This window comes from Filicampus tigris, chromosome 6, assembly GCF_054856515.1.
Source record: "Filicampus tigris isolate MCC_2025a chromosome 6, RoL_Ftig_1.0, whole genome shotgun sequence".
Classification (NCBI taxonomy): Eukaryota; Metazoa; Chordata; class Actinopteri; order Syngnathiformes; family Syngnathidae; genus Filicampus; species Filicampus tigris.
In genome coordinates, this window is record NC_141222.1 from 21185722 (window position 1) to 21209831 (window position 24110).

Sequence of the window (24110 nt, forward strand, 5' to 3'; positions counted from 1 at the left end):
ACTTGAACGTCTCTTTTCAGTATCCATCCATCAGCTGTATTTATCCATCACAAGTTCTATCCTGCAATATTTGGACAGTGAAAGACTTTCCATAATATTTGCCTTCATACACCACCACAGTTTATTTGAAATGAAGCAATATAATAAAATGTTAAGTTACCACTCGGGAGTCAGCACCATTTTCTGTTGAGCGCTATCATTTAGGGCTTAAAAGTGTTTGGACAAATTGACATAACTGTAAAATAAACCAGCATTTTCATCCAGATTGATGTCATATTGAGCAAATATGAGCAGGTCAGAATATTAGAAACATGTACGCAGTGTGATGTAATGCAGTAGGAAAGGACTGCCATGCAGCCACAATTATAAACAAGAGTTTGAGCAAGAGTAGTTACTGCGTGTATGGTGCATCTAAATAGATTAGAATATTGTGCAAAATGTATTTCAATAGTTCAATTTAAAAAGTGAATCCCATATGTTTTATAAATTCATTCAACATGGAGTGAAATATTTCATTTCTTTAATTTTAGGGTTATAGCTTACAGCTAAAAAAAAAAAAAAAGAAAAACAAATTCACTGTCCCGAAAAATTAGATGACATAAGCCACAACAAAACAAGACTATAGAAACCAAATGGCCAATCTGAAATATTTTCCTGTTGAATGAATCAACATGAGTTTCACTTTTTAACTTGACATACTGAAATAAATTACTTTCCTATTGAATTCTTATTTACTTGTACGAAACAGCATCATATCACGATCTTTCTTTTAACACATTAATTAATGTCGTTGACATTGTTTCTTCAGTCCTTTGATACTGATGGATTCCGTCAAAAATGCAATGAAAGCAAACTAATCCTGTGATAATAACCACATAGAACATCTTTTTTTGGTACACTCGTGGCATAGACTGAATTCTAATCTTCATGAAGCGTGTAAAGTTGCCATTTCGTGCTTGTCTGTGCTGTGCTCAATGGGGACTGTGTGGCGTGACTCTCTTCAGGCGGAGGGTGGCGCACCGAGCCAAAGAATGACGAGTGTGTGTGTGGCGTGAAGGGGGGCAGGGGTCACCACGGGTCATGGAGCAACGCCAGACAACACACACACACACACACACACATACACACACTACTCTGTTAGTCCGTCACCCAACAGCTTGCATGGAGACTTCCATTAAAATTCTCCTGTAAGTGTTTTTATCATGTATGGATGTGATAACCATATCAACTATTTCAACATATTGTGCAATCAAGTCCGTGTCTTTCCCCTACTTTATCACCTTACACCAGTGCTTCGAAATTATTTTCTGCTACTCCCCCGCTAGAAAGAAGAAAACATTTCACGCCCTTCCAACTCTCCACCGTGGCTATAAATACGTTCTGTCTAAAAATTAAGTACAGCCCTTCATATCATTGTATCCTACCTTAGTAATCTAAAAGAAAAAACGTAATGTAGACAACTTTACAACTTACAAAACAAAAACGAATAAAATGCTATTTTCTTTTATTGAAAATGAGGAAGTTCGGATTAATGGCTACAATGAGCACGTGCAAATGTTTTTTTTTTTTGTAGGGGGGTTGGAACTATGATAGGACAACTCGGCTCCTGTTTTTAGAGTGCCTTGCGCACACGCTGACAATGGGAGCACCACTGCCACCTACTGTAGTAGTGGTGCAATTACTCTTACATCGCACTATTAGGTTGTTCTCCGGCGTCACCCCCAACAAATGTTAGATTTCATCCGTAGCATATTTTTCTACGTAATAGTGCAAAGGTGACATGATTTATTTATTGGGATATCACTCTTAATGTTTTGGCCACGTTGTCATTGTGCTTGTATGCCGATTTTATAGTTTGAGAAATTGTTTTATGCTTTTGTGAGATAATAGACCAATGGTGCATTGCAAGATGAGAAAATCACTCTTAAAAATGTGTCATTACGTTCCAATTAACTTCTGTGTCAACTGGCAGCTATTATAGGGGAGCTGCTTTTATCACAGTTACATTATATCAGTATTAAAAAAGAATGTATTTTTCATTTTTTATGAGTATTAATTCTTAAAAGAGGGATAAATAAACTTTCAATACATTGACTAACTTCATTTGTAAATATGGCAGCGCATGGCAGTTCCAAATGGTTTTACAGCTGCGGTCCTTGTAAAATATACCTTGGGGAAATTCCTTTTTTTTTTTTTTTTTTTTTTTTTTTTTTTAGTTTACTATACAATAGTTCACTAAGTGATCATCAAAGTGTTGCGGTGACAACGCCACACGAAACTGGGGGCGCGTTAGTGCTTTGGCGTTTTCCACCAAAGCGAGCAGAAGCTTCAAGTTGTGCGGCACACACACGGGTGCAACAAGTACAAACACATTAAAAGAAAGGGAAAATGGTGTTTTTAAACAAGTGCACAGTCAAGTAATTGGATTTTATGCCCTCTTCGCGCTCGCTCGCGCCTTTCTCTCCATGGTGCTCCCCGAAAAGAAGCTCTCTCCAAAACTCTTCAGACGTCTGCTGAGGCTTTTCTTTCACAACCTCCCCATGCTCTTTTTCAATCTTTTTTTATTTTAATTCTTTGACATCGCTCGCGGGATCAAATATAGACAAGCGGCTTGGCGGGCGAAGTTTTTTTTTTTGTTTTGTTTTGTTTTTTTTGGGCATGAAAAGCTCCGTGAAAAGGCGAGACTGCATGCGAGCCGCCTTGTTTTGGCGCATGAGAGCCGTCCGGGTGCACGCACACAATAAACCTGTTGTTAACCTTGCTGCTGCAGATATGTTTGAAGCAAACAGCCAATTGTTGTACGAAATGTATTCAAGTATAAAATAATGCCCTTTGTTTGGAGAGGGGAAAAACTTCGAGGGCCTTCAGCAGCCGCCTTTGTGCACTTTGCGCCTCGGCGTCCCCGCGTTGGCGCATTCCCCGGGCGCCTTGAAACGCGATTGTTTCTCGCTTTCTAATGACATTTACCGGATCAAAACACGCTGTTAATTCGATCAGAAGGCCTCACCCCTCGCAACAATGGCAGTATAATTTCTCCCAAAGTTTGTTAAGTTGACCGAAATTAGGCAAATGAATAGGGGTCTCCAGGCTATCCATCTCGCAGGTGACGGCGGATAATGCGCGCTCGCACCAGCTGCATTCTTCTTTATTTCTCCCTTTCTTCGCAGAGCATTATTAAAATTTAGGCCAATGAAACTATTCATGGCACTGAATAGACATTTTCTTATAGGATAATAGGATACAAATTGAGCCCCCTCCAAAAAGGGGTCTCCAGTGGCGGCTCCTCGCGTGCGCCTTGACGCGGACCACGCTCGTGTGCCAGCAGGCCCCCGCAAGGCAAGCATGCGTGCACCTGCCCTCGCCACAGAAAGAAAAGAACAGGCAGAAAAATAAAAGAAAAAGGTCCAAACAACAACAACACGAGAGTAAATCGTGTGACGCTAAGGGGGTGTCCAAAAAAGGTCTTCCCTAAACTTGGCGGAACAGCCTATTAAAAGCTTACTTAATTAGTCTAATGGCAGTGGACAGGCCGTACATGACACTGGGAGTGTGTGCGTGTGCGTGGGTGTGTGTGAAAGAGAGAGAGAGAGTGTGTGGGGGACACGAAAGACGACTAAACAGGCCGTCGTGTGAGGAAAACCCAGACGACTTCTTCTCTTTCTTTTCTTTCTCTTTCTTGTTTGGTTGTTTTTGGCCGCGCGCTCGTGCACGTGCGTCAAAAGCCTCCCTCTCTCGCTCCAAGGTTTCCCGCCTCACCCTCGACAATGCAAATAGGATCCCACGACGAATCACGTGGCTTTCAAGCAGCCACGTGGGTTAACAAAGCCAGGTTAGCCCCCCTAGCCCACCTCGTCTTCTTTTTTTTTCTTCCCCCCCAAACTGTTTCTCCAACTGATCCTAAACGCACATTTAGCCCAGCGTGCACGCATGGTCCCCCATCTAATCCCTGCGTGGAATAATTTACATTTTAGCGTGAATCCCCCCTGGATGAGCCCCTTTATAAGGGGTTGCCTTGTTTTCTACTGCTTACATTTCGTTCTTCTTTCCACGGCAATCGCGTCTGTCTGCAAGCTGCAACTGCACCTTGGAAGACCTTTTAAAAACAACAAGATTTTCCTCTCTATGGCATCCAAAATGAAGGAACGAAAGGTAAGCACGTGCCACTCTCCTTTTGAATGTCATGTTGAAAAAATGTGTATTACTTGAACTTTGTCTCCACCTATTTTTATGGCGCTCAACTGACGCTTTTGTGTGCGCAACTCCATCGCGTCGTTCAAACAACACGCTGACGTATTTACAGATTACATCACCACATTCAACTACAAATCCCTTGAAATGTGCTAAATATACTTTATTCATCCACCCACTGGAGTCTACTTGTGTTTTGATGACGTAATTGAAGCAGAAAATCTGCCGGAAGCTGTGCGTAACGCAGCCTGGCGCGCATATCGCTGCGTTTTCGTTCCTCTCCCAAGTGGATGTCGTTCTCTGTTTTGAACTAAGAACACCTTTCATTAAAGATGTGTTGGTTCACTCATGTCTATGTTTGCAGAGAACGCCCATTTCTCACAAAGTGATTGAGAAACGAAGACGGGATCGTATCAATCGCTGCCTAAACGAACTGGGGAAAACTGTACCGATGGCGCTGGCCAAGCAGGTATTGATGATGATGACGATTTGATCACAGGTGTAAATTGATATTTTGGTTATAATATTTGCATGTTATAATGTCATTTCCTTCCCCCTAAAGAACTCTGGGAAGCTGGAGAAGGCTGAGATATTGGAAATGACAGTTCAGTATTTGAGGGCTCTCCACTCTGCAGATTTCCCAAGAGGGAGAGAAAAGGGTGAGTAGAAAACTCGATGGGGGCGTTTTAGTTTCAAAATGACAAATAAGACAGCACTAACATGCACGTTAGTTGTCGTAACTTAGTTTTATTGAATATGCACGAACACAGCACAACCAAGGAAAAAAAAAGAGAACTAAGTAGATTATAATCAGTTTTTTCAGAGACGTATTCATTTGAACAATATGTTTATTGTGGCTGTATATTTTGCACTTCATGCTGAGAGCAAAGTAAAAATATACAACAAGAAACGATGTTAAACTAATAACTCAAATAATCTTTTTAAAGTCTTTTTTTTGGGGGGGGGGTTCTTTTTTTTATAGTGGATCAACGTTGTCATGCATGTGCAGGAGTACCTAATGAAGTGACCGGGTGTGACTGCTACGGTCGCATGTCAAAAATAATAATAATAATTAAAATGACAAATGAAAGATTCCCCTAGATCCAGATGCGCTTACTTCCTGCAACCACTTGATGAGATAAAATTGACTAAATTCAACACGATTTTTTTCAATGTACCAAAGTATGACAATTTGATTCTAAAATATTTCTGCAGTGTTTTAGAGGAGATATTGCATGGACAGGATCGAAACTTGAGAAAACAGTCATACATTTATTAAAAAGTAGAACGAGAGGATATATTAGAAGGGTGGGCTGTCGTTTTTTTTTAATTTGGGTTAAATTATTCCACTGCTACCTTCACGCATCAGAATATCCAACTCGATGCGGGTTCAGTTCGTTAACTACTTTCACTTCGGCTACCACGAATGCCCGCAAATAGACCACTCTTGATAAACGTTGTACGTGGAATACAAAGCACAGAAAATAATTGACCACATAAGGATGTAATAAAAACGCTACATTTTACATACGTTGAGCTGGTAAACGACTTTTACGCACCAAAATATCACAGTCAGTATGCAGAATGCGGGACAAAAAAAACTGAAAATGGCAACAAAGTGAATTTGAATTTACATTTCCACGTCCATTATTACGCATCGGAACATCTGACGAGATAGTTTTAATAATAAAGTTGTTGTGTGTGCGTCACTGCAGGCGAATTGCTGAACGAGTTCGCCAACTACTTCCATTACGGCTACCACGAGTGCATGAAGAACCTGGTCCACTATCTGACCACAGAAGACCGAGCCGAGACCAAAGACATCAAGTACGCGCGCATCCTTGCCTTCCTGCAGTCCAAATCGCGCGCGGTCACCGAGCCCGTGTTCGGTTCCGCCGGCCCCGAGGCGTCGGACTACCTGGGCCACCAGCTGCACTCGTCCCCGGAGCACCCGAGCCTACACAGCCCCACGGAGGCCACGCTGTACCAGCACCAGCACCAGCAACACCAGCAGCAGCAGAGTCCGCCGGGACACTTGACCTGGCACGGCTCGTCCCGCGGGCCGGCCATCTCGTACCCGCCCGCCGTGGCGTTAAGTGCGGCGCATGCGCAGCAGCACGCTGGCTACTTGTCGCCGGTGCAAGGACTCGAGCATCATCACTACTTCAACTTGCTCGGCCACGCGCACCACAACACGTTCGCTTTGCACAGTGCGCAACACGCCATGTAACACACACTAACACACACACACACACACACACACTTGTTGCCTTGTTGTAGTTTTATTTATATCAATGTGGAGGATGAGATGGAACTTGTAAAGTGTACATGATGTGAATAAATTTTTTTGGGGAAAATGTATTGTTACTTTGGCATTTTTGTACACATGATAGCTGTACAAATGATAGCTAGCTAGCAGGCTACACAGTCGGATGGATGGATGGTACTTTGGCATTTTTGTACACATGATAGCTGTACAAATGATAGCTAGCTAGCAGGCTAGACAGACGGACGGACGGACGGACGGACGGATGGATAGATAGATAGGATTGTTCATCCCATGAGCGAAATCAAGAACTGTCCACTAATACTACATGAACAACCAACAACAAAAAAGACAAACTCAAAGTACGACATAGACATCCCAACAACAATAACAAAAAAAACAACAACAATCATGTAAATATGAGAAGAAAAAAAATAGATGAATTAGTTAAGTGGTGTTGTTTGACGGTTTAAAAAGACTATTTGAGCTCATTATAAAATTTCAGTGTTTGAATCCTTTCTTCCACTGTGAGAGACTGATCTATGGTGTAGTAAGTTGCGTTGGGCAGAGTTGAGACTGAGGGCTTTATTTTTTTGGCCAGTGCAAGTCTGGAATGAGGTGCAGTGTTAATAAGCGCAGAACAGTGACTTTGAAGAAAAAAAAAATATATATTTCGCATTTGTGTGCAGTGTGTGGGAAATGAAATACAATTTTTAAAAAATAAATAAAAAGTATAAAAATAAAAAAAGTATAAAATGAAGGAAATAAAACACATTTTAATTAAGTGACTTATCAGACATATCAGACCACTTATAATAAGACTGCAAGAGGTTCATTTTTCGTCTACATTTTCATGATGGGGCGGCACGTGCAACTGCTGGGTTATAACCCCGTACGTGTTAAAAATAACACACACAAATAGCCCAATATGATTTATTTCGAACCCATAGTGGGTTATTTCTTAACATAACCTATTTTAAAAAATAAACCCATATTGTTTTGTTTTTTGTTTTTGCCCAGAGGAGGGTTACTTTTAACCCATATTGGGTTATTTTTTTATTGTCAATTTTTTTTTTTGAATACCCAATATTGGGTTACAACCTTAAAATAGCTGCGGGTCAAACATTGGACCGACTTGCTAACTTGGGTCAATTTAATCCAACTTTCTGGGTTGTTTTGTCCAATTTTTAACCTAGCGCAGGGTGTAACCCAATATTGGTTATTTGAAAAAAAAGTCGTGTTAAAAAAGTAACCCAATATGGGTTAAAATGAACCGACACTGGGTTATTTTAGAATAACCCAATATGGGTTATGTAAAAACAACACAATATGGGTTAAAAAATAAATCATATTGGGCTGTTTAAAAAACACTATTGTGTTATTTTTCATTTCATTTCCACTATTGGGTTATTTTTTAACCCAGCAGTGTAGAAGCAGCTCATGCTGTGATGCGGTACCCTTGTACACCACAACACACACAATAAGTAAAATACAAATACTGTATTGTAGGATTCATATGCCAGTGTCACTCAAAAGTGACCATTAGTTTGTTTCAATGATTCTTATTCTTTTGAGTCATGTTACTTCTTGCATAATGTCATGTCCACCTCACACAGCGATGGTTTTGATAGTAATGCACAAGAAAGCGTCACATCAGCAATGTCAGTATTTCATCTCAATATTTCAATGACCAAACAGTGAAGCGAAGTGTCTCCACTTTAGTTAGTACAGAAATGGCCCCGGGAAGAGAAATAACACATTTCTTCTCAGCTCTCTTAACAAAGTTGTATGCGCGGCGTTTAGATGTTAAAAAGGCTTTAAACAGCTAAAGGAGAGCCGCCTCATTGTGAGTGATGACTGAAAGGCGAACAATCATGCTTCATCCTTGAATGACTGCGAAGAAACGTCATCAACACCATGAAATCAAAGTTTCTCTCTTCAGGAAACTACAAGAAAATTCTTTTTCTTGTTCTCTTTCTTTTTTGAAGACATGAAACAGTCCACATCTCCCCATGTGGCATCTCGAGACACATTCAATATTAATAAAAGACATAAAAGGAGGTTATTGTTTACACATGCTGATATGTGTACACAAGAATGATTTCGGGGTGGCTGGCTCAGTGATGGATGCATATGAATAAACTTGCATCATTCGCCTGGATGCTTGAATAAAACACGTTAAGCGGCATTAAGTAGGCCCCCCCCAACCCCAAAAGAAGACAGTGGCCATGCATGCGGATGAATGGTGACCAAAATCACAAAGTGAGGCGGGGGACTCGGCATGTTCATCCACACGAAAAAGCCTCACACACATCACATGAATAATAATAAAGTGAGAACGGATAAAAAGAAATTGCATTTATTGTCATGTAAACGGAGGCGCTGTCGCACGGCCGCGCCGCGTTTGGCTTTGGTATTGATACCGCAACCGGTTCAACTCGTACTATTTCGATTTTTTCTTTGATGAGAATTTTTTGAAAGTACAGCGATTAACCAATTTCATTCGCGTGTAGCTATTTCAAATCAATATTGCCTCAAGCGTGTGGAAAATATTTGACCAAAAAACTTCTAGTTGCACGCTCAAATAAAATAAATGCTTTGCACGCTGGGGCCAAACAATTTTGAAAAATAGTCTATGTGATTTTTTTTTCTTCCCCCCCTTAACAATGGGATTTCTTTTTTTTTTTTCAAGGTCCCTCTTATATATTTTTTAACAAGCAAGAGCAATGAATTAATCTGTATTACTATAAATAATATCAAATGTATTGTACATTAATGTTTTGATTTTATAGGTTAGACACATGCTAAAATAAAGTCGAATGAAGCACGATTTAAGATGAAAGGCGGTTTATTCATTTTACTTCAATTAACGTTAACTAACTGAACGCTATGACTCTGATAACGTCATAAGCTGATGTTCAGGCTTCCAACAAAATGTGCTCTGTCCTGAGTTGTCCAACACATCTTGATGTAAATACCAAAATAAAAGCTGGAATTCTAAACTTTTACCTCATATTCACCAAAATGAAACCAAAATGTCTTCAACATACAACAAAAACAAAGGAATTGACCTGGGCGTTGTTTACAAAAAATTCCACTTTTCTGATTTCCCGCCCAGTTTTTTTCAATAGAAACGTCCTCCAAATCCCTCTCACAGCCACACAACTATCTAGTGTAGTACTTCATGTTGCCCGCATCATTGTGAGTACAAAGATGTTTTTGTTTGGACATATGCAAGCTGTGAGAAGTCCAACAGTTAATCGGAGCGCAACATCGGCATCGCATTGGCCGCCTTTACGCACCTCACAATCCGATCTGAGGCTTAACACGGGGGAGCAAAAAAAAGGGGGTGGGGGGGGGGGGTGGCGGGATCGGATAGAGGATAGAGATCATTCCCACACTAGATAGCCCTATCTAACACACCTCCCCCGCCCATTCCCCCCCGCATCCCCCCGATGCCACCTCCCCCCTCCACCTCCTCTCCCCCCTCTTGGGCTAATAATGCCAAAACTTGGCAGGCACACGAGCAACAGTTTTCCCATCAGAAGAGAAGCCTTGCTTGGCACCGTGCTCACTGTAAGAGCAGTGCAGACGTTAATGAATGAACGAATGAATGAATGAGGCCCTGTTGGCAACAACAACAACAACACACTGGTCACCTCCCTGTGCTGACATGCACCTTTAAGCACAAAAAAACAACAACCCACATTTGTTTTGTTACAAGTGAACCAAGCAGATCATTTAAATGACTTAAAAAAATTTGATGCCAGGGGGCCACGCTGCGTTAGAGTCTTCGTCACCTGTTTTGTACTTGGCAAGCGCTCGGCAATCCCACCGCCATGCCATCAGATTATGCAAATCCATCCAAGTTGCCCCCGATTCAACACTACCTCTATTTAGGAGCAAGATATCGGAGGCAGAAGTGAATGGGGCCATACAAGTGGCGGTGTCTTACAGGAGGGGGGTCAAAGGCATCTTCTGGTATCAATGAACACATGTTGAATACTGTACGAAATGTCCCACTGTGGACGCTCGTCTCTGTCACGCCCTCGCATTTATTCCTCTTTCTTGTTTGTATGGGAACAAGGAGCCATGATTTCAAGCAGCCTTTGCCAAATGTTTTAAGCCGCGCACCCCCTGCGTTATCCCCGGAGCAGAGCTGGCACACCCCTCACACTCCTCCTAAAAAAGTCAAAACAAAGTGTTTTGTTTAAATGGCAAACGTGTGAGGTCAAAGCTTTACTATATTTAGAAACTTGAGAGCGCCAGTAATTTGAAAAAAAAAATTTGACCCAGGTATTTCAGGGTTTTTCAGTTTGGCATCTTTGTTTTTGATGTATTTTTTAATCATGTCTTTAAAAAAAAAGTTCATGTTTTTAATTTTAATTTTTTTTTCTCATTTTAAAATATCTCTTTTTTATTTTTTAATTTAATTTGATATTCTATTATTTTTACTTTGTGTTATATTTTTAAATATTTATTTATTTATTTCACAATTTTTATATTTAATCAATTTTTAATTGTATTTATTTATTTTTATTCTATTTTTGGGTCATTTTTTACATTTAATATATTAATTTTGAATCTTTGTTTTTCTGAATTTTAAAATAAATTAGTATTTTACATATTTTTTAAAATTATTGTCTTGAATTCATGTTGAGCATTTATTCGCATTTTTTTTCTCAAATTTGATTATTGCATAGTTATAAAGTTATAAAAAAAAAACAATGTAAATGTACTTTGCAAGCAGACCATCCTGTCGCACCCATAGGAGAGTGCTCGAGCACCCCCAACGGTGGCCGCGCCACAGTTTAAGAATCCCCGGTTTGAAGGCAACACAAAGATGCCCAAAAAGTGTCCCGTGGGCTTTGTTATTCATGAGGAACAAAAACAGAGCGATCTTGTTAACTTTGCACAATTAAGGCGTCATTTGCCAAGCCAAAGTGCGCTCCTTTGTTTTTGTCGAGACAAAAGGTTGAAAAAGCGAATTTTGCGAGGGTGCGTTTGCGTATGTCGACGCGAGACAATAAGGCCCACTTTTGTCAGCTGCACGCACAGTGTGACATTACGAAGAAAATCAGGTGATTTGGCATGGTGTTTAAACAAAAGAGCCACGCATTTGTTGGTCTTCCTGTGTGCAGATGAAGAAGAAGGAGAAGCGAATACATGACAAGGCCTTGTGAGTAATTTCACAGGATGGCTCCATAATTTATGAATTGAGACCTTTTTTCTTCAAGCCTAATGCCATTACATCAATAATTTATTCATGTTGCAAAAGTAAGTTGCAGTAGCGAAAGCCTGTGCATGTCTACAATGCGAACCAGAACACATTGCAAAAGCATTCATATTAAAGTTTAATGTTACTGTTTTTTACATTCAAGTCCAACTTGTAAAATGTATTCAAATTAAACTTAGTAGTTGCCCCCTTCACAGTTAAAGTCAAACATGCACTGCATTGAGAACTTGAGTAAGAAATTGCCCAAAATATTTTGCACAGGCATCTTTGGCCCACCTGCGTGTGCCATTTGGACCGTTTTGCAGTCGTTTGATGATAATATACAAACATACCGCAAAAAATGGTAGTTTTTAAGTGAAAAACATACATGGCATAATTTCAATATTTTGTTAGTTATGGCAAGTAGTTTTCATAAAATTGCGGAACAGTAAGTCTGTTTCCTAGTCATTTTGGTGTAGTTCGCATGACATGTTGAGAATTGAAACATCAATTAAAAATACCACAAAATGTTTTTTTCTTATAAAACAAAATACCACGATTACAATAATTCAGGGTTCGAGATGATAATTTTCATAAAATGAATTCATAATGACACATTTAAACTTGTGCAAAAAGTCCAAAGAAAGTATTTTCTGCTAATTATACTGTAGTGCGCATGACTTTTTGTGCACTAAGTTACCATGAGAACAGACATGTCAATTACAACACCATCAAACAAAAATTATTCCAGATTTTCAATAATTTGTGATTAGGTTGTATAATTTTGATAGAACAATTTTGGTATAAAATTGATTAACAATAAAATCTTTTTAACTTTCAAATATAATATGTTTTTAAAAATCTGCTAATTAGTTCTGCCACTATTTTGTGCACAATCCTACTAAATTCTCATGAGAACAGACATGAAAAAAATACAAGGCATAATTTGGGGGTTAGGTCAGGTATGAGTGTTATAAATGTTTGCAAAGTCTTTTTTTGCACATTATACTTGATCTTAAATGACTTTTTCTACAAAATTCTACAAATTCTCATGAAAACAGACATGGAAACCAATCAATCAGTTGAAAAATGTATTTAGGACATTTTACGTCAACTACAACTCTTAAAAATTTATGCAATAAAAGTAAAGAATAAAATTACATATCGTCGCTGCCCTGTGAAAAACACTTTTTTTTTCAATGTTCTTATTTTTACATGAATGGTGTTTCCGCATTACAGACATCGCATATTTTTTTTCCCCCAAATTTGGACATAAGTGTTTTTCAAAGGACAGCGACGATATGTATATGCATACTGTATGTTTTGCAATATTAGTCGTCTTTACATCATTTTTACGTGTCACTATTTGAGTCGTATTGAAAAAAAACTGAACGCGATGACCTCACTTTGTCCAAGTATCTTTGAGCCAGTGAAAATGGAGCTATGCTAACTCCTAAATGCTAAATGTCATATTTGACATTACAACCGAACGTGTACATTTCAATCAAATGTTGATCGTTTTTTTGTCAAATTTTTTAAAAGTTAGCATAAAAGAAAGAAATTAGACATATGTACGCGTGTAATACGTAAATACGTATGAAAGAGTTAGGAATCCCTGCTTATGTCGACTCCCTTTAAAAAAAAAAAAAAAACATCACGCTTCAGTGGTGAGAAGAGCATATGAAGTGTGACAGCGTCAATCGGCAGAATGAAACTTGAAAGTCTTTGCTGCACTGAATGGCCGTGTACAATTTGTGTGTGCGGTGTGGTCAGGCACCTGACATACTCAACGCAACGGCCGAGTGGGCCAAAGGGAAAATAAAACCCTGGGGTCCTAATGTGCTCCCCGTGCGCTTGGCTGGGCTAGCGAGAGGCCAAAAGTGCCACGGCCACCTCTTTTGTGCGGCCGGTTGACGGCTGGTTCGGCGTATATATCCTTGTCTAGGGGGCGCCCCCGGGGGCTTGGCGGGTCGCCCCCTGAGGTCACCCTGTGAGTCACCAGTCCGGAGGGGAGACAAGTAAGATTGGCAGTCAAGTGACTGAATGAACCCCAGTGAAAGATGCAGCTTATAAATGTTTCTGTGTGACTGCCGCTAAGTGTTGCGCTTTAATTGAGAGGGAGGATTCCGTTCCATCAATGGACGGAAGGAAAAGAAGACGGTAACGTATGCTCACACTGAGCGGCGGAAAAATAAACAAATGTAACGTTAAAAGATAAGGAATGCTGTTTTTTGGCAGTGATGGTCGTGGTGGATGGTGGGGGGAAGCGGTCAAAGACACCCCCCCCCCCCCCCCCCGCTGACCTGACTTGCGGCCCTCTCAGCAGGCAGCCCGTGTCGGACATGACAACATGTTGCACCACGACACATGCAAGGGCGACCCTGTGAAAGTCACGCACATCACCCGGGCAATCAAGAGTGTAGAGCAGGGGTGCCAAACTCATTTTGGTCACGGGCCACATCGGCGTTATGGCTTCACTCAGAGGGGCATCATGACTGTGAAAACAGGATCTCGCAAAAGGGAGTACAAATATTTTAGTAGACCTTTACATGGGGCAAACTGATCGCAAAACATTGTAAATTTACTCCCCCCTCAAAATAACTCTACACACAGTCATTGATGTCTAACCCGCTAGCAAGAAAAGTAAGTACACCCCCGAGTGAAAATGTCAAAATTAAGCCCAATTATCCATTTTCTTAGTAGTGTACAACTCGTAAAACAGTATAAAATTCACTGCCCACTCAAAATAAATCAACACAGACAATAATGTTTAAACTTTAACCAACATGTTTTTTATACTAATTACATTTCGTTCTTTTTGGCGGGCAGGGTTCAAAATGTGTACTCATTTTACGTGTGAAAATGTTTAGTAGTGAGTGAGCCTCAAGAATCCTCACAGAAGCTCAGCTTCTGCGCACAGCCAGCACATACACAAAAGGGGTGTTGTTGTTTTTGTTACACTAGCATTGGTAGCTATTAGCAATACAAACAAAGACTTGTGGAGAGGCGAGCACATGCTGCGCCCTTTACTTGGCAACGCCTTCGTTTTACTCTGCCAACCACTGTTGGATCCTTTCATAAGGCACACCGCCCATTGTCTACAATGTAAACATTACATTAATACTACCTTAAATATGTCTGTGCAATACACAAATACTGTATATTATATAAACACATATGTTGTGTACAAAAAGATTTTTTATTTTTTATTTTTTTGCCACAGCTTTGTAACATGAACTGATCCTTTGCAGAAGTTGACAGATCGTCTCATTCGTAACGTCACTTTAGCCAGGATCAGAGTAGGGGGACGAAGGAATGTTTTCTTTGACTTTTGTGGTTTGGTTGAAGAGGTGGTTGCTGCTGTGTTTCAATATTTTTACTATTGACGATGATTAACTTCTTTTTATACTGATGTGATAACGTAAATATTCAAATGACCTAAATTTTTCTTTTCGTGCCTGTTTTAGATGCTGTTGAGGTGATGAATTCCAGGCAGTGCAACGAGATTGCTAACATTAGCTGCTAGCGCTAGCCGCAGGGCCAGCGGCTAGATGTGAAATGAGCTGTCAAAATTAAGGTCAAATGTTCCATTGTTTTACAGTGAAATTCAAATTAAAAAATTGCCCTTGAAGTCGATAGATGTTTTATGCTGGTGATAACCCTAGAACAAATTATTTTTGTTCATTTCTTTGTTTATTTTGTTGCAAAATACAAACCAATCTGTAGTGGATTAATGGCTTAAAAAAGTTTCAGTACAATAAAGCAATGACAAAAAATTTAATCGCCATACACACTTTGAGTTTTTCAATATGTATGTTATTAGATTTGTAGTTAAAAAAAAAAGACACAAATTTAAGTTTAATTAACGCAAAAATCGGGACAGCCCTAGTTGTCAGTCAATCGCATTTTACAATTTTACCTACACTAACTTTTTGTTCCTTCCCATTTAGAAAATCAAATGCGGCTTGGCAAAAGAATGAACGGTTTGTTCTATTGGAGTGAAACGAACAAACAAAGCAACAAACAATGACATTATTGTCAATTTGCAAACAACCTTTTCCAGTGATGATGTAAACCGGAGAGTCCCCATTTTACAATGCATCTGGTGGGGGGAGCCGGGGTGGGATTATCACTGCACAACAAGTCCCGGGGCATGTGTGGAGAAGACACGCACAGATAACTTTGTGAATGGCTGCTAACTCCTTTTCTCTCGCCGTCTCCGCGATGTGGAGACGAGTAAAAAAAAAAGCACTAACAAGATGCACATTTTTACATTGAAAACTGTTATTGTTCGCCCTCCTAATCTGGCCCACCATCTGAGAAGAGAGCTGGGGATTCGTGGGAGGGGGTCAAGGAGAGGGGTGGTGGGGGTGGCGGTTGCCTTTAGGAGAATGAGGGATCAGTTGCAAAGTGTCAAATGGATGTTTCTCTTTCCTCTGTGGGAGGAACTTTGTATTTGACGCTCGCTTGTGCGTGTCTTTGAGCGCCTGGCATGGACATGGAGATGACGGCGCGTCTCCCGTGTGACGGCGGGAGGACCTCGGCGACTGGGGCCCTGGCGCTTTCCTACAGCTGCGGCTCAGCGGATTAGGCGTCGTCCGCAAGGCAACATTACACAAGTGGCCTTTGAACAAAAGTCATGGCTGCTATTAATGATATGGTAATCCCTAATGGAGCTACCTCCCAGTAGTGATTATACTGACATGGGAAGAATGTCCAAAAATCCTGGATTGCAAGTCGCCAAACAACACTGCTGCTATTGTTAGCGGTCTCGCACCTACTACATCCACACACATACGCTGCCCCCTGCTTTTTGGACACCCTTGCCTCCACCCTATGAATAAAAATGAAACCACCTCCAACCCCCCCAAAAATGGATACATAGTAAAGCGAAGGAAAGAAGGGGTGGGATCGCAAAGGGAGAAAAAAAAACAAAGTGTCTTGCTCGGGATCAGCCGGGGATTTCTCCCTATGTGGTTCCCACACACTGACTCGCTGAGATGGAGCCCACCTCTCTTGGTCTCTCCCCGTCCTTCCATAGCAGGACCACACAAATACTCAGTCATTCCATGATTAATCTGCACTCGCTGCTCTCCTTTTCACCGGCACTGGGTGACAAGGCTGCGCGAAGGAGGTGTGGGGGTGTCACTGTTTGACTGAGTAAATGTTCCCTTTAGACCAACTAGGGCACAGCAGGGCCATTTAACCCGAGTTAACTCAGTTACTCGGTTCTTCATTCACGGTTCTATATATTAAACAAATCTATACTCTCAGAACTGCTGGGTCAAACATAACTAAAATTAGATGAAATAGGAAGGGACCGAGACAATGTTGGGCTATTTATACCCAGCGCATTGGGTTGAGATTTTCAAAAAGGGGTTAAAAAACACCCATAATCATGAGTTAAAGGGGGGAAATCAACCCAAACACATTTTTTTCAAGAATATGTACCCAGCAGGCCCACTAGTTGAAACACGGCATTCTGATTAATTTTACGTTTGTGGAATATGAGTTAAGCAGCAAAATCCACCCGTTTTTAGCCATCTCAGGGAGCGGTCATTTTGTCATTTTTGTCGACTGAAAATGACATCACAACTACCCGGGGCTCAGGGAACGACCAATCACAGCTCGCCTGTTTTCTAAAGATGAGTCGTGATTGGTAGTTGTGATGTCATTTTCAGTAGATAGAAGTGACAAAATGGCCGCCCCCGGAGATGGCCAAAAACAGGCGGATTAATGCTTATTCCACAAACGCAATATTTATCAGAATGCCTTGTTTCAACTAGTGGGCTTGCATAGAACATGTTCTTGAAAAAAATAGGTTTGGGTTGATTTCCGCTTTAAAGCTACCAAGAAATTGGTTACCAAGTTATCAGTATAGCTACGGTTAAAAAACATTTGATCTGAAAACAGTTGGGTCAAAAATAACCCAAATTGGATCAAGAAGGGACAGACCTAACTTTTGGGGTTATTTAATTAACCTGTCAAATGAAAAACCCACAAAACAGCCTCTTTTTCTTTTGTGTTTTTTTTTTTTTACGTTTACGGGTTACCAATGGGGGGTTTTTCTATAAAACCCCCAAAATTTGGCAAGGCAATTTTGGGGGTTTGTACAAAACAACCCATTTTTGCTGCTGTTGTTGTTTTATAGGTTATTCATTTGGTCCAATTTTGGGGTTTGAATGAATAAGCCCAAAAAGTTGGGTCATTTACTTTTTGACCTAATTTGGATTATTTTTATTTCCTTAATATTTATTGTGTACCTGTGTCCAAAGTCAGTGGTATTACCCACTGAGCCATCCAGCCGTCAACATATTCTAAAACTCGGGGCCAGTACAAACTAATGTAAATAAATATATAAATGTTAAAAAAAAATGTTTTAATTGTTTGTTCACTTTCAAATATCGCTGTAACAAGTGTTTTGATCGTTGCGCTCACTGGCCGCCAAAACGGGGCCACCTTATGAGTAAGGTCTATTTTGTCACCAATTCTCAGTTTTGCACGTTTCGGTTTTCTCACCTGTCGAGTTTGTGCCGTGACCCGGATTAGAGTGAGGCTTTCCTGGGGTGAGTGTAACAGATGCCATCTTGGTCTTCGGGAGTGTACGTTAGTTAGGAGGATGAGCGCTCCACTCCCGCGCCGGTGACATGGTGGCGGCGCAGGTTCGAAGCCTGGGTAGGTGTGGCTTTGATGGCCCAGGAATCTCCACTGTTAACACTGTTGTACTGTATAGAGTAGAATGTTGGAGAGACGTTTGTTTACATCACGCACGGCGAGCGCCCACGTAAATATTGCCAGAACTGCAACACTGTTGATAGTTTCATTAGGCCTCTCATGTCAATTTGCTGTAATAACATTAAGCTACCAGTCTTTGGTAAGATAAAGTTATGTGGTTTGGTTAAATACACAATGTTTAGTTTTGTAGTAAACTTACACCAGGAGTGGCAACAAACAGCTTTTTGACAAGCACTTGGCCTCTTTTTTGAAGAATTCTTCTTCTTCTTCTTCTTCTTCTTCTTCTTCTTCTTCTCCCTCTTCTTCTCCCTCTTCTTCTTCTTCTTCTCCTTCTTCTTCTTCTTCTTCTCCTTCTTCTTCTTTTTCTTCTTTTTCTTCTCCCTCTTCTTCTTCTTCTTCTCCTTCTTCTTCTTCTCCTTCTCCTTCTCTTCCTTCTCCTTCTCTTCCTTCTTTTTCTTCCAAAGTATAAGTAATAAAATGTGTATTATTTTTAACCAAAGCTATACTGATAGCTTGCTAACTAATTCTTGGTAACTTTATTGATCAATTTGAGTAGTTTTTACCCCTTGTTGGATCCAAATCTTCTGTGTCAAATCCTCAATCCAATGTGCAGGGGCTGCACAGCTAAACCAGCATTGACTCAGTCCCTTTTGCTAGCTTTAGCGTTAGCTTTTCAGCAAATTTGGGTTACTTAGATCCAGCAGATTTAAGAGTGTATTATAAACCTTTTATCATTGTCATCATTTTTGCAATTCAACTTCCTCGTAGTGAAAATAGTGCACTCCTGCTTATGTGACCAAATATGGTGATTTTCACGTAAGTTACATGAGTGATTGATGGTGAGGTCGTGTTGTGTTTCAGCAAGTCCCCTTAATGGCAAACGTGCTGCCAAACTACATTTAAGCGTCACTTTCTAACCATTAGACCGTGTGTGGCTTGTATTGCGTATTGTAGGGCGGCTTGACTGATATGTCAAAGTTGAGGATGGGGCGGAAAAAGCGGAGAAAGGAAATACCACACAGGCGCTGACACACGGGATCAATCCCATTGCCGTCATTTGAGCATTTGGAGGTTTTGAATGAAAATGAGCGCGCTAGACGGTGGAGCGGTTTGATTAGGGCCTTGCAAAAGCCTCCGGGCCTCCTTTCTCTGCTCCTTCGGCGGCTCAAGAAAAGTCTTCTTTTTCTCCCTTTTCACACGTCCCTTCCTCGCTTGCCCACTGTTGGTATTACAAAATCCCCTTTCACTAGCACCCTTGTCACCTGTCAGCTAAGCCAGGCCCGTTTGCAAGGTCTTTATCCTCCATACACACACACACACACACTCACATTCACAGATACATAGACACAAATCCCAAACGCACACACGCCCACCCACTCGCCTCCTTGCTCGCACACTGAAACCGCATGTCTGGGAGCTGTTACTCTTGCAGTTTAAAATTCATTACCCCTCTTCACGTTAACCAACGTCCACACTGGCACAGGAGGAAGGGAGGGAGGGAGGGAGGGAGGGGGGGGGGGGGGGGAGTAGGGAATGTGGTGTGTCTGCTGTGTGTTGATCTAATAATGCGCGGAGGCCGTATTGCAATTAAGAAAAACGGTAGACATTATGTATTGAGACTGTTATGATACACCCGAGAGTGTAAGTGTTAATAGTTAGTGTTAATCATAGTGACATACAGTATGTGAGGTAATAATGTTTACTTGTTACTGCATCGTAGTGAGAGTTGTTTTTGTTTCGGTTACTGACGAACAGTTACCCGAGAAAGGCAAACTACGGTATTACAATGAATTTGCCAATTTTAAAAAGAGAATACAATCACTACTATGAATTAATTTGACGTCTAATTCATTTGAGTGACTCGCTTCACTCAAAAAAGTCAAAATAATGCATTTACATATTCAATGTATGATAGGCTGATTTACTTTAGCAAGTTTTTTGGAAAGTTTTACAATTTGATTTAAATGATATACAATATGTTAATAAATAAAAAGTACATTTTATTTTAGTTTTAATTAAAATGATAACAAACAAAATCAACCAACGTTAACAAATTTAAAAAAAAGTAATAATAATGATAACATTCTGGAAATATTTTTTTCCTTGGAATGTAATTTAACTATACTGTTGTTTTTAAAACAAAACCAAGTTTTTCTCCTTTTTTAAGCCATCGCTAGTTATGTTTTGAAAACTTGAATGATGACAACATTCATTTCAAGGGTGTTTTTGGTGCAACATAACACTGCTCATCACACCATACCAACAGTGGATCTTTGTATTGGCTGCATCATGCTTTTGAGATGTTTTTCTTCATTTGGAATCAGGACCTTACTCAAGATGCAGGGAATTGTGAACAGTTCTAAATAGCAATTTGTGTTAGCAAAAAAACCTTCAGACTTTGTCTGGAACACAAAAAAAAGTTAGAAAAAGCCTACTAGAACATCTGAACTCTATTTGGGATTAATCAGAGGTGTTTTAAATGCTAACAGGTGTGCGCTGCCTCCCATTTACTTTGAATGTGATTGGCTAATTCTGACCACAGTCACGTCCCATTTATCAGTGGGTGTGCACACTTATGCAACCATATTGCGTAGATCACAGCAGTGGTGTAAAAAAGTTTTGAAATGATTTATTTTGGTATTATTTGATTATAATCACAAAAAAATGGCATTTGAACAGAGGTGCGTAGACTTTTTATGGCATTCTTTACGTCGTCCAAATGAGGACGGACACGGTAACGTCCACAGTGAGGCTGCGGAGGGCAGTCACCAGGCCGTCTCACTTAGTCCAGGCCCCGCATGCCCCCAGCAGCCGGCGCTCATTAACCCGCCAAGGGGAGCGCAGGGCATAAACACACACACGGGGTCACGGGGTCAATCGGGCCTTCTCTCCGGCCATCAACACAAGATGGACGCACAAACGGCGGCTGATCCCTCAATCAAAGGGTCAGCGATGCATTGTCCAGGGACGCAAATTGATTTATCAGGCCGCCTGCTAGACTTTTAAGGTTTTCACGGTATATTTTAATAAACACGCGGACATGTATGAAGACATCACCTTTGTGCTTTGACATACGTGACATTTATTGATCAGTATCACGTTAGTCATGGCGCGGAACAGCTCCGCAACCTTGTGATTGTTGGATTAAGTGAAACGACTAAGAAGTTGGAGAATCAGAAGAAAATTGGAAATTAAATCACATTTTTTCAATTCGCATGTTCATTAAATGTTCTCATTATAATTGAGTGGAATATTGAATAAAACAGTAAAACCACTAATATTGTTATAATTAACAGTATATGTTTAAACAATATAGCAAACAATGTTGGTATGAGATATGAGTGACATACCTTCCAAATTTTTCGAGATACAAACTGTGATTCGGACGATTTTTATTTTTTTTTTGCTTTGTCTTGAGGGTGAAAATTTGAGATATAAGCAGCAATCTGGCAGATAGCGAACAATTCAAAAGGTGGAGCAACCGAGAATATAACAATACACTAATCGCAGGCATATATTCTTTATCCTCCGTGAATAATGACTAATAATACTGCAGTTTCAGATGTGCCGATTTTTCAATATATATACCCCCCACACTTTTTTGTGGAAAATATAAGTATATTGAATCTGCATTTTTAAAGAATTTGGGAGGGCTTATACACTTTTTTGCCACTGAATTTCAATGTACGTCGATTATATACATATTTTGGCTATTCACGAGCCGGCCCGGTCCCTGTACATCACGGTTTTGATTTGATTTCGATTAATCATTAATCCCTAGTTATAACACGGTGACATGACGCTAGTTTCATTTGCTCATCCGTGACATTTTTTTAAACAAGCAAACTCTCCAAATAAATCAAATAATAAAAAATTATCAAGATGCAATTTTGTCTGTTTTAGGTTTAGTTTGACAGTAAACTTCAACGGGAAGTGTCAATAAAGCGCTTGAGGCAAACACTTTGCCTCTTTTTTGAAGAAATGTTCACCTTTCTGCCACTTGCTATGCGAAGTTTCATCTCGGGCTTGGGTCACTCGGACGTCAAGATACTCCTGTACATGAAAATATATTGTTGCATGAAACAAAACTTGTCATAAGATCATGTCCAGTGTGCTGCTTTTGTGACAGTCATAGTGTTTGAAACATTCCCTTTTACTTGAGTTTCTTTATTGAAATGCTTGTTGGTTGCCACTTGTAACGTCGAGAAAATAGAAAAGAGAAAATAGGACATCTCCCCGCGCGCATTTAAATAGCAGCACAAAAGAAGCCAGTGTGGGTTATACCCTCAACAAGTGTGGCCCCGTTACGAACTCCCTCCGCATGAGATTACTTCACCTCGTCCAGAGTGTCCACCATGCATTCTTGAGTGGTCCCGAGCCGTTGGAGAGGGCTCCTGAAGAATACCTCGAATGTCCCTCACTCACTCCGCAAGAAGGGCCCATCACCTTGAGGGGGCTGCAAATCTATGAGCACTCCACCGGATTACTCGCAGGAATTCTTCTTGCTAAGTGTTCGAAGGCGCTTGTGTGAAAAGAAAATAGACGTGAGGTGAAGAGGACGGAAACATCAGCAGGGAACAAGTGAGGTTTTGTTCGGGAGGGGGCGGGGGGAGCAACTTTCATAGCCGCTAATTGTTGCTAATCACATGCAAATGGTCACTTGGTACAAGGCTTTCATCATAATTGAAGCAATTTAGATGGTTTTTTTTTTTTTTTTCCATCTGGAATATGTAAATTACAATGATTTCTTTAGATGTTTCCAAAGAGTGAAGTCAATTTAAGATACACCTGCACAAACTCAAGAGATGTAGCAGCAGGTAGGTGTACACAAAAATAATAACGCTCACCGGATTTGATTCTGCTTGGTGATGAAAAGTAGCGCATAAATATTGTATATCTGCTTTTATATTCAACAGTACTTATGCAACTTTTTAATGATGATTTTTTTATTTTTTTCTTAACTTGTGAAGAAGTAATACATGTATTTATTGTATGTTTACTGGCTTAGGTCACATTAAAAATAATAATACAAAATATGTATTTATTTATTATGTGTTAGTTCATTCATTTAGTCCCTCTTTTACAAAGGTAATAGTTCCATGTTTGAAATTCCCCAATTTTAACTGCATTTTCTTAATTTAGCACTTTCAGAGCAAATTTATTTGTTTTTAATTGTTTTTCAATTTGTTGATGAATCTTTTTCCTCAAAACAAAGCATTTGCTGAGCTACTTAAATAACCTTTTTAAAAATTATATACCATTCATTCTTTTTGTTGTTGTTATTACATGTGGTTACTTTAATTCAAATACACATTTATTATATGTGAATGACTTTTTCTTTCTCCTTTTTTCTCATTTGTTTCAAAAACATAACCTTCATTTATGCTTTTCTTTATATTTTGAGTTACTACATTTTCAAAAATAAAATGTGTTTTTACCTTAATATTTACTATGTTAAATTACTTCAAGAACCTTTGCAGAAACAAAATATTTATTAAATTATACCTTGAGTTACGTTAATATTTTTTTTTTAAAAGAGAGATGTATTTACAGTATTATTATGCTGCTTTTCTTTAGCAAATTTAACAAAAAAATAATTATGTATGTTACTTTAGTAACACTTAAAAACATTTGCTTATTTACATTTTGAGTTGCTTTGGTTACTTTTCAAAAAACAATATATCTATTATACGTTGAGTACTTAGT

General features: G+C 39.9%; 3 protein-coding genes across 6 annotated transcripts in view; 2 read left to right on the top strand and 1 right to left on the bottom strand.

The window, feature by feature from the left end:
- Positions 1–4149, top strand: part of primpol (primase and polymerase (DNA-directed)) — a 36389-nt gene extending 32240 nt beyond the window's left edge. The window contains exon 15 of the mRNA XM_086034738.1: positions 4072–4149. The gene's annotated coding sequence lies outside the window, so the exon portion shown is untranslated. The remainder of the gene's footprint in view (positions 1–4071) is intronic.
- acsl1a (acyl-CoA synthetase long chain family member 1a) overlaps positions 1–22412 on the bottom strand; it is a 45602-nt gene extending 23190 nt beyond the window's left edge. For 2 of the 3 annotated variants that reach the window (XM_086034730.1, XM_086034735.1), the window contains exons 1-2: positions 18604–18708; positions 18189–18394 (exon numbers count right to left, since the gene is read on the bottom strand). The gene's annotated coding sequence lies outside the window, so the exon portion shown is untranslated. Of the gene's footprint in view, positions 1–18188; positions 18395–18603; positions 18709–22393 lie in introns of those variants that run through there. The other variant, XM_086034731.1, reaches the window with a different exon arrangement.
- On the top strand, positions 3727–6521 carry helt (helt bHLH transcription factor). Of its 2 annotated transcripts, XM_086034747.1 has the most exons (5): positions 3727–3829; positions 4072–4149; positions 4553–4657; positions 4751–4847; positions 5904–6521. In XM_086034747.1, the coding sequence occupies exons 2-5, from the start codon at positions 4123–4125 to the stop codon at positions 6416–6418; spliced, it is 744 nt and encodes a 247-aa protein (XP_085890873.1). In that variant the 5' UTR covers positions 3727–3829; positions 4072–4122; the 3' UTR covers positions 6419–6521. The 2 variants fall into 2 exon arrangements, with proteins under 2 accessions (XP_085890873.1, XP_085890872.1); XM_086034746.1 differs by lacking the exon at positions 3727–3829 and having other exon boundaries at positions 3868–4149.
- Positions 22413–24110: the final 1698 nt, after the last annotated feature.

Coding starts and splice junctions, on each gene's coding strand:
- helt (XM_086034746.1), top strand. CDS start 3,928: ATGGTCCCCCATCTAATCCCTGCGTGGAATAATTTACATTTTAGCGTG. Junction 4,658..4,750: donor CGATGGCGCTGGCCAAGCAG/GTATTGATGATG, acceptor TTCCCCCTAAAG/AACTCTGGGAAGCTGGAGAA. Junction 4,848..5,903: donor CCCAAGAGGGAGAGAAAAGG/GTGAGTAGAAAA, acceptor GCGTCACTGCAG/GCGAATTGCTGAACGAGTTC.